Below are 11099 nucleotides of genomic sequence, written 5' to 3' on the forward strand. Positions count from 1 at the left end.
TGTCAGACTTGGGACAAAGTGAGATATTTAAAAGTCAGGACTCAGAGGGCCATGGAATTCCAGACATATAGGGAGCTTCTTTCTATTCTTTCCAACCCGAGGACAGCACCAGTGGCAAGAGCAAGTGGCATACATACCCTGTGTTTGTGGAAGAGTCACCTTTCTTGGAGCAAGAAGGTGAGCAGTGCTGCTGCCTGGTGCAAGGTGTGCTAGTGCCACGCTAGCCACCAAAGAGTCACCAGAACTCCAGCCCCCACACTGGGGGATTCTGATTCTAGCAGATGTGAGGTAGTGCCTGGCAATCTGCATTTTTTAACAGGTGAGATTCTACTCTAAAACTAGACCTGGAGGCTCCTGCCAAGACTGAGAGAAACAACTTTTCTTATTAGGAGAAGGGTCCAGGAGGAGCTAAACAGCACCAGTCATACTAGAACTGAGGTCCTCTGGCCGAGGGATCAGAGTAAAAGAACTCTCTGCCCAGACCCTACAGTGATGCATATGGCATTATCACAACTTATACCTAACACAAGAAAGAAGGGGCTTAGCTGCTGGTTGTCTGCTTTCCACCAATTCTTAACAGGGTACAGACTTAGTTCATCATCTGAAACCAAACATTATTGTAGCAATTTTCTGTATACATAGTTGATAGATAATAGAAAAGGTATTAAAAAAATGAATAAAGATGATTACATCTGTTCTTAGGTTAGGATCCCCTAAGAATGAACATTTGCTGCTAGTAATTAAGAAGCATAAAAAGGGACATTCAAACAGAATCTTATTTTGGAGTTTTAGTATTAGTAGATAGCAGCTTCACCAGCCAGTCTTTTATGTGATAGGAAAACGTGGAGGGGAAATGACATTCAAATGCAGCCCAGGCACCCCATGAACTTAAGAGCTTGCTCTGTTGTGCAGAGATTTTGTTTCATATTTATGATAACTTATAGCTGTGATGTTCAAGCTCAGAAGTAGGCATCCAACCTTGTTCCCACTTCCTTTTTTGAATCTACTGGAAACTCCGGAACTCCGAGGGCTCAGAATTTGTGTCTCTGTGGAAAACACTGGTGAGCTTTTTGGTGAAAGATTCCCCATTGGGCAAGATGTGGACAGGGAGGTTTTTGATCAATTCTGCTGATACTGTGTCATCCTTAATAGGCCTCCAGGTCACAAAGTCTCTGAAGTCTGTCCAGACAGGAAGATTAAGAAGAAGAGAAGAAGAGCAATACCCTGTTTCACTGATGGAAGGTGCTGCTCACATAAAGTTACTGAGTCTGTTTTGTAGACACAAGCATGGACACAAAAATCCTTCTGCTTGAACATGTGTGGGCACAACTCACACTCAATGTGATACCTACAGGCAGGTAGTTAAGGCTCAGAGATGTAGGCAAGGCTCAGAAGCATTAGAAAAAGTGACTGAGGCTGACATCAGGTGGGAACAAAGCCTCCTCAACCCTCTTAGCGGATTTGCTCAGGGACAGTCCAGGTGGACAGAAGATCCAGCAACAGGTTTCTCTGTTCTTGTTCAGATCCAACGTGGCGGTAGCCCAGCATATCCATGGTATCACGACAGACTTTCTGAAGTCGAGAAACCTTTCCATAAGGCAAAGACCAGCGCCAAGCCTGGGAGACATTGAGGGCATTCCTGGCATTTGTGTGGAAGGCATGATCACCCATGCCCTTGCCTCGAGTGATATTATGCACCCAGGTCTGGAGGTGGGGCAAGAATTCCAACCCCACGAATTCATACATTCGGGAAGTCTGGGCCACAGGGGCTCGGACCAGGTCCTCATAACGCATGAGCAAGTAGCGTTCCTGCAGGGCCTTGGGCAAGGACTGGATGGTCTTGTAGATCTCCAGCTGGCTTTGGCAGATGACCTGCATCACATAGTAGGGTTGGTCCTCCTTCTCGAGTGTGTGCCCATGCTGCCCCATCACAATGCGACTGTCAATCATGAGATCTCCTTCTGTGCGTTCTCGGGAACGGAACACGGCCCGGGGGTCCCTGACCAGGTGCACGATGTGCAGGTTGAGGGAAGGGTCTTTCAGCAGCGGATACAGGGACTGCAGGTTGAAGAAGCGTACTTCCTTGAGCACCACATGGCTGTAGGAGCGGCAGGCCTTCTCCACCACCTCGAAGGGCTGTTGACTGCACAGGAGCCTGCAGTGAGCCTGGGGGATTATTTCATCTCGTGGGAAGATGTTACAGGCAGGTGTAGAACACAGGGCCCGGCTGTTTTCCCACTGGAAGAGGCTGGACTGTCTCCGGGGACCAGGTTCCATGTAGGCATCAAAGACACTCATGTCACACAAGAAGATGGCCCGTATCAGATCCCGCACTGCCATGTGCAGAGTTCTGGCGGTGCTCTGCCTGAAGGTCATCCACACGTGCCAGGCAGGCTCCATAAGGTAGAAGACATCTGGGTGTTGCCCAAAAAGCTGCCCCACAAAAGAAGAGCCGGAGCGCCAGGAAGACAGAACCAGCACGTGCATGCGCTTGGGCTGTGCCTTCACAGACAGCGAGCTGATGTTGTGGCTGTACATGTAGAACAATAGAGCAAAGATGGCCATTTGGGAAACCAGAAACAGCAGGAGCCTCATTTTTTTAGGCACTTGCATTGTGTTGAAGTGGAAGACCTTTAAGGAACAAGCAGAAAGGGCTGAGTTAGGCTGCTGTTTTAGTGTCTGCCTTCTATTTTCCTTCTGGCCAAAGCCACCTGCTCTCTGACCCCTACCAAGGAGCAACATGGAAAAGCCAGAGGATTCCTGCAAACACTGGCACGAATCGCTCTCTAAATCAATTCCTGTCCCTTACACTTAGTGTGTTGATACTTTCTACTTCGAGGTCTTTAATTCCTCCTTTCTGGTCTTTCTAAACCAAGCCACTGTGCCCATTGGTTTACCAAAAATATCTGAACTCAGCCATATTTAATCAACATAAGAAAATGGCTCCATCATGGTGCCCTGATGGCAAGGATGTCTTCAGATGGGCCACTTAGGGGAAGAGTCACCTCAGTCTAACTCAAGTCTTGGTTGAATGTCTTGTGATTCCTGCAGAAACAGAGAGAGATAGCTACCTAGTGGGGAACTGCCTGGAGACCAGCTTACCTGCCCTCCATCATAAGGGAGGCTGCAGCCAAGACTGTGTCTCACCTCCCTCCCTCACTGCAGTTAAACATAGGACTTTCCACTCCAGTCCCACAAGGGATAGGGCTGCAGGCTGTACAACTGCTTGGCTTTAGTTGAAGTTGTCTCCTCAAAGGCGGAACCAAGTGCCCATGGTGCCTGTCATCTATTTCTGCTAGCTGGTGTTTTGTTATCACAGTACAGTGAAAAGTCTACTTCCAGCACCTGACCTCACCTGCCCATTTCTCAACTTGCCCCAGGTAGCAAAGCTGTTTGATTTGGTGTCATCCCATGGAACTAAGGCTATGGGGAGTTGATCTATTGTTGACCTTGTATCTGTGTAGGTGATAAACTCTCTGACTCTATTTGAGCAGAATTAGAGTTATTTGAGCTATTAGAGTCTCCTTACCAGCCAACTCTAAGAAGGTGCTGCAAGCCACCCGAAGCACTACATATGTCAGAGCTGTGTCACTGTCATTGCTGATACCTGTAGCCCATGACTCCCACACTGCTGCTTGAGGCACGCTTGACAACGTGGGACAAATTACTCAGGACTGCTCAGTACAGTTGGGCAAGTGTGTACCACACAAGCCTAGGGAATGCCATCCCATCAAGAATTTAGATATTTAAGATTTTTTTGTAGGTGACATTAAAGTATCTTAGTCCAACAAAGTAAGTATATTAAGGCTAGATGCAGCGGCTCATGCCTGTAATCCCAGCACTTTGGGAGACCGAGGCAGGTGGATCACTTGAGGTGAAAAGTTTGAGTTCAGCCTGGCCAACAGGGCAAAACCCTGTCTCTACTAAAAATACAAAAATTTTAGCTGGGTGTGTTGGTGCTCACCTATAGTCCCAGCTACTTGGGAGGCTGAGGCAGGAGAACCATTTGAACCCAGGAGGCAGAGGTTGCAGTGAGCCGAGATCTCACCACTGCATCCCAGCCTGGGTGAAAGAGCGAGACTCCATCTCCAAAAAAACCCACAAACAAAACAAACAAAAAACTATTTTAAGATGGTTTTCTAGTTGATAAGACTATATCTAGAGAAAGAAGTCTCACTTTGTGATTCATAGTAAGTCTATTACTGACTGATGGCAACGTTTTGCAGTCAGGGCTTGCTTCATGTGAAAGGATCACGGTTCCCAGGGCCATGCTAGAATGGTATTCCAAGGGAGATTTTAACCTTTCTTCCCACATGACTCTCTCATTCTGGGTGACCTCCTGACATAAATAACAATCGAGAGAGAGAATAGCTATTGCACATAGTCAAACATTCATAGTAGTAGTAAGGTGTTCATTTGTCTATCACTATGTACACAAGAAATTCTCCTTTCTGGCTTTAATAAAAAATAGAGGCTAGAATTCCAGATAGTAACTGGGGCTAGATTTGGGAATTTGCTATTTTTGTGGTGGCAGGTTTTATGCCAATTTTTTTTTTTAAGTTTTTATCTTTTTTTATTATTATTATTTTTGCAGAGACAAGGTGTTGAAATGTTGTTCATGGCCAGGTGCAGTGGCTCATGCCTGTAATCCCAGCACTTTGGGAGGCCGAGGTGGGTAGATCATGTGAGGTCAGGAGTTCAAGACCAGCCTGGCCAGCATGGTGAAACCCCATCTCTACTAAAAATGCAAAAATTAGCTGGGCATGGTGGTGGGTGCCTGTAATCCCAGCTACTTGGGAGGCTGAGGTAGGACAATCGCTTGAACGCGGGAGGTGGAGGTTGCAGTGAGCAGAGATTATGCCATTGCACTCCAGCCTGGGCAACAAGAGCAAAACTCTGTCTCAAAAAAGAAAAAAAAAATGTTACTCAGGCTGATCTTGAACTCTTGGCCTTGAACAATCCTCCTGCCTCAGCCTCCCAAAGTGCTAGGATTACAGGCATGAGCCACCGTGCTCAGCCTAAAAAGGTTTTAATAGATAATAGTTACATGATTCAAATTGTTTTGAAAAGCATCTACAGACTCAGAATTTAAAACAAGCATTTTCTCAGATTCTACATGCAGGAAGGAAAGGAGTACCTGGCAGCCTGAAGCCCAGTCTGACATACTCCAGGCTTTTAACATATGTCACTGGGGAGGGGAAATCTTATGACAGTCACTTGTGCCTGTGAGGGAGGCGTGCAGTCAGAAGTTAGGAAACTTCTAGAGCCATTTGTCAACATGGGTGGTGACATATCTTAAAATGGGTCATACTATTTTTCCAGAGGAAATAAAACCTAAGAATTTTACTAGCTGATAAATCAGTCCCCTCCTCTTTACATACTGACAGCTGCTAACGCTAGCTGGTATTTTGTCATCAGTGTACAGTGAAAAGTCTACTTCCAGCACCTGACTGCATCTGCCCATTTTTCTTTCAGCTTGCCCCAGATAGCAACTGATATCTTTTTTTTTTTTTTTGAGACAGAGTTTTGCTCTTTTGCCCAGGCTGGAGTACAGTGGTGCAATCCTGGCTCACTGAAACCTTCGCCTCCCAAGTTCAAACAATTCTCCTGCCTCAGCTTCCTGAGTAGCTGGAACTACAGGCTCCTGCCACCACACTTGGCTAATTTTTGTATTTTTAATAGAGACGGGGTTTTACCATGTTGGCCAGGCTGGTCTCAAACTCCTGACCTCAAGTGATTCGCCTGCCTCAGCCTCCCAAAGTGCTGGGATTATAGGTGTGAGCCACTGCACCTGGCCTGAGTTCACTTTTTAATCTGTCTTTTCAGTTGTTTTATGTGTACACAAGAAAATTCAAATGTATATGTGTTCTTATTTTCGTCTTTCAAAGCAAAAAAAAAAAAAAATTTACAAGTTGTCTATGCTGTGCTTCCCTTTATTTTTACTTGTCAATATGTCTCAGGGGGCATTCCTGGGCAGTTCGTAAAGCAGATCCTTGTTCCTTATTGCTTCAAAGAAGTATTGTATGGATTAACCTGTTTATTTAGTCAGTTTCCTCATTGATGGGCTTTCGAGTTGTTTCCAGTCTTTTGCCATTTCAAATGCTTCAGTGATGGCCTTTATGTTCACACACCATCTCACATGTATGTAAGATCACACATGTATCATCAGCATGGAGGAAGCCTTCATACTGATCAGAAACTATTCTCTACCTCCAGGGCTCCGAGACCTGCCTGAGAGACGTTGGGAAGCCACAGAGGAGACTCTTGGCATTTATAGCTTTCTTCCTGAAGGGGAGCATGTTTTGCCAGCTTATGGGTTTTCCTTGGAAGTCCCCTGAATCTTCTGGGAAGTATGTAATGACTCAAGCTAAACCTTGGGTGGCAATAGCAGAAAAACCCCTTCTCTTCCATTCATATGCTTTTCCTCTGGATGTGCTAAAAACATCCAATGAGGATCATCTCATCTTCATGTCTGAAAACTACTTGCTGTACAGCAGGAAAATGTCAGTGAGTGGTAATTCCTGCCTTGTAGTCCTAGCCCTGTAGATTAGAACAGGGCCAGCTAAGATGTGCTCCTAGTTCTTAAAACTTGAGTCCAAGAGGAAAATGATTAGAAACTAGGCCATTATTAATCATAGGCAAGGATGCCCTCCCTCCCTGCAAAGACTGAAGAGGTGACTTTAGCAAGAGAGCTTCTCCTAAGGGCATTGTGAGTAGGAGAAAAAGTGTGGAACAAAAATAGGAAGCAATGGAGCAAAATCAAAATGAGGAAAATGAGAAGCACTGAACCTGTATACAGTTATAAGGAAATGGTGATAGAATTTTATAAGCAGGGTTTATAATTAGGAAAAAGCTAACATTTCCTAGGGATTAAGAGAATAGACCTTTCAAAGCGACACCCTCCCTTCCCTCCATCCCAGCTTTGGGCCAGTTCTGAGTCCTGTGCGGGGTTTGGTGGCCCTGGGCCCTCTTTGCCTGCCAGCTGCTACTGGCCTCAAGCCCATTTCCTCCCCAAGCTGGAGCTGGGCTTCCTAACTCTGCCCCCAGTTGTTCCCCGGTGTTATTGTCCACGGTTCTCAGCAACTCCTGTGGAAATTCTCTTACTTATTTTTCTTTCCATGAGCACCTGTCCTCGCTAGAAAGTGTATGCTTTTGGGAAGCAAGTCCCATCCCTTGTCACTGAGCCCCAGGCATATCTGGATCTAGACAACACATGATGGGCTGGCCAGAGAGCCAGGGGATACTTCACGATGTGTCTTGGGCAAAACTCATTCTGAAGACTGTAATGAGCAGCAGAGGCAGATACTCCTGGGCCCTGGCAGAAGGGAGGTGACACGAGTCACCAGGGCGCTTCATGGAAGGAGACTCTTCAATAGTGTTCTCCAATCCCGCTCGCCCGTTGCCAGAATTCCCATTTACATGTCTCTAGGGTGGCCTTTGACATTGACCTTTCTCTCCTGTCTCTCTACATCTCCCCATCACCCACTGCTGCCAAAAACTGCCTTCTTTTTAAAAAAAATTATTATTTTTTGAGGCAGAGTCTCTCTCTGTCAGTGATCTGACCTCACTACAACCTCTGCCTCCTGGGTTCAAGTGATTCTTATGCCTCAGCCTCCCAGGTAGCTGGATTACCAGTGCATGCCACCATGCCCAGCTAATTTTTGTGTTTTTAGTAGATACAGGGTTTTGCCATGTTGGGCAGGCTGGTTCAATCTCCTGACCTCAAGTGATCCACCCACCTTGGCCTCCCAAAGTGCTGGGATTACAGGTGTAAGCCACCATACCTGGCCCACAATCTATCTTTCCTTTTTTAGAGTTGGGGTCTCACTCTGTCTCAGCATCTCCCCATCAGCTAGTCTTGAAGGAGCTCCTTCAAGATATTTTTTTCATTTTTGACTAGAGACTGGACCTTGCTATATTGCCCAGGCTGGTGTCTTAACTCCTGGCCTCAAGCCACCTTCCAAAGTGTTGGGATTGCAGGTGTGACCTACCATACTTGGCCACAACTATCTTTTAAAAGCACAAGTCTATCAAATCCCTGACTAAAATTCTTCAATAAATTTCCAGTGTATACAGGATTAAATAAACATCCCCACGCCTTGCACCCGGGTCCTTCATGGCCTGCTCTTGATCTCCCATCACTCCCCTCCATTTTAGTGCCTTAGGCTCCTGACTTTCCGTTCTTCCAAACTTGCCCTGTTATTTAAAAGCCCTGAGATTTTTGCAGGACAGCCACTCTTTCTTAAAAAATCTGACCACAGCTTGCCTTCTCCCTGAAAGAAGATGTCTCTCTTCCTCCTGAGATTTTTTATTTTTAGAGGGAGTCTTGCTTGTCACTAAGGCTGGAGTGCAGTGGCGTGATCTTCTTGGCTCACTGCAACCTCTACCTCCCAGGTTCAAGTGATTCTCCTGCATCAGCCTCCCGAGTAACTGGGATTATAGGCATGTGCCACCATGCCTGGCTAATTTGTATATTTCTTTTTGTTTTTTTTTCTATTTTCTTTGAAATGGAATTTTGCTCTCGTTGCCCAGGCTGGAGTACAATGGTGCGCGATCTCAGCTCACTGCAACCTCTGCCTCCTGGGTTCAAGTGATTTTCCTGCCTCAGCCTACCAAGTAGCTGGGATTACAGGCATGTGCTGCCACACCCGCTATTTTTTTGTATTTTTAGTAGAGACAGGCTTCTCATGTTGGTCAGGCTGGTCTCAAACTCCCAACCTCAGGTGATCCGCTCACTTCATCATCATAAAGTGCTGGGATTACAGGTGTGAGCCACTGCGCCTGGCTAATTTTTGTTTCTAGTGGAGATGGGGATTCGCCATGTTGGCCAGGCTGGTCTCGAGCTCCTGACCTTAGGTGATCTGCCCACCTCAGCCTCTCAAAATGCTGGGACCACAGGCATGAGCCACTGCGCTGGGCTCCTTCCTGAGATTTATTTGTTTTCCCAGACCTTCCATTAGCAGCTGTCTTTCTCGACAGTAAACAGCTGTATGGGTTCCTCTCTTCTCTCTGGCCAGCTATAACTTAAGGGAAAGGCTGCGTCTTATCTTGCTTACAGGTACAGTACATAACAATTCTACAAATGATCAGGGCTCATTAAACACTTGCTTAATAGGTGAGTAAGTGAGTAAGTAGTTGAGCATGGGAAGAGGCACAGTCATTGCTGGAAAGCAGAAAACCTAAGGAAATCTTTCAAGAGACTGAAATGTAAGTATCCTTTTATGAAATGCACATGGACACTCATTAGCATCAGTGAGTAAAAGTTATGTGATTACATGGAGCAGGGAGCACATAACCCATGCCGTCTCAGTTACTTGAACCAAACTGCTACTAAAGTCAGAGGCATAGGTTAAACGCAAAATGGCACAGTAACCATCAGTCCAAAAAAAAGTTACCATACCAAGCATGCGTTAATTACAACTAGGAGGGAAATTATTTTTCCCTCCTAGTATGAAAATTATTTTGAGCAAACATTTAAAAAATAAAAGCCTCATTGCTGGATGACAGTCTGTCAGCTTGAATCAGCTGTAACTAGGTCGAAAAAGCAAAAGCAAAACAAAACACAAAAACAAAACAAAAAAACAACCTCAGCGCATTCTATCATCACTGCCCCCCAAAATTTAAGCATGTTACTGCAATGATGGGTGAGCGGTATCATCTTAAAACACAAATGACAGCCATTTCTGAGGAGTCAAGAGAACCTTAGGATCTTGAAAACATCACCAAAGGTGAGAAGGGAGAACCTATGTTTGGCAAAGGAACCATGAAGGTCACCCAGATGGGTGACCTCATGGAGCAGCTGATTATAGAGGGCTGAATTATAGATGTCCCCCAAATTGGTATCATGTAGCCTTTTAGAGACAAAATGGGAAATTCTGAGGGAAAAAAAAAAAAAAACCAGACATATTAATTTAAGAAGTCTGGATTCCAGCCACTGGATACATTTCTAACTTAGGGTTCCTGTGAGATCATGCACCCTAGAAGTAGAAATTAGATACAGCAGAAGATACCTCGAACAAAGAGAGAATGGTTGGGGAAACTGGCATCTTTACAAATAGCTTGAAGACCTGGGAAACCTCTGAAGCCGAGCACCTGGGCAAAGGGAGTCCATATAGCCAACTCTTCCTAGACAGTGTCAGGAGGATTGAACCTGGGTCCCGCCAGGGCTGTGTCACTAGTGCCAAGGCAGTGCCTGGCACATAGTAGGTGCTCAAGGAACATCTGTCAACAAATGCCAAGCGAACATATATTGTAGGGTGTTTTTTACTATATGAGGTGCCCTCATTGACCTGGAAAGCAAGATTGGGTAAGACATTATAAACCAAAAATAAAATTCTAAGGACCCTCAACCATCTGAATGGACTTCCTCCTCAGCCAAGACTCTGTTTTTTGTTTTTGAGACAGAGTCTTGCTCTGTCGTCCAGGCTGGAGTGCAGTGGCACAATCTCAGCTTACTGCAGCCTCCACTCCTCATGTTCAAGCAATTCTCTCTCAGCCTCCTGAGTAATTGGGATTACAGGCACATGCCACCACACCCGGCTAGTATTTTGTATTTTTAGTAGAGACAGGTTTTGCTATTTGGTCAGGCAGGTCTTGAACTCCTGACCTCAAGTGTTGTACTACCTCAGCCTCCCAATAGTTCTGGGATTATAGCTCTGAGCCACTGCGCCCGGCCAGGGGTCTTTTAAAATTTTACCCAAGAGACTGTTTCAGGCCATGATGAGAAGTGGGGGTCTGACATGCCTTACTATACCGCTCCAGCATTATCACCAACACAGACCTTACATTTGATAAGAAATATTTTACAGCCTATTCTCTCTGAAGCTTACTACCTGAAGGCTTCCTCTGCAAATAAGAACTTGGGTCTCCACAATCCTTTATTTTAACCCAGACATTCTTTTGATCCCAGGTCTTTAGATAAACTCAACCAATTGTCAACTAGAAAAATTGTAAATCTACCTATAAGCTGGAATCTCCCACCCCTACCTCCACCCCTACCTCCACCCAACCTTATTCCCACCCCTGATTCAAGTTGTCCTGCCTTTCTGGACCAAACCAGTGTTTTTTTTTTTTTTTTTTTTTTTTTTTTTTTTTTTTTT

At 45.4% G+C, this 11099-nt stretch overlaps 1 protein-coding gene across 2 annotated transcripts in view; it reads right to left on the reverse strand.

Annotated features, from left to right (window-relative positions):
* Positions 1-698: 698 nt before the first annotated feature.
* The window catches only part of CHST4 (carbohydrate sulfotransferase 4), a 12130-nt gene continuing 1729 nt past the window's right edge, over positions 699-11099 (reverse strand). For both annotated transcript variants that reach the window (XM_032284372.1, XM_032284373.1), the window contains exon 2: positions 699-2631. In XM_032284372.1, coding sequence (XP_032140263.1) covers positions 1453-2613 — 1161 coding nt within the window. In that variant the 5' untranslated portion in view covers positions 2614-2631 and the 3' untranslated portion in view covers positions 699-1452. The remainder of the gene's footprint in view (positions 2632-11099) is intronic.

The sequence above is a fragment of the Sapajus apella genome, unplaced genomic scaffold (assembly GCF_009761245.1).
Source record: "Sapajus apella isolate SASKATOON/1434 unplaced genomic scaffold, GSC_monkey_1.0 scaffold15, whole genome shotgun sequence".
Lineage (NCBI taxonomy): Eukaryota > Metazoa > Chordata > Mammalia > Primates > Cebidae > Sapajus > Sapajus apella.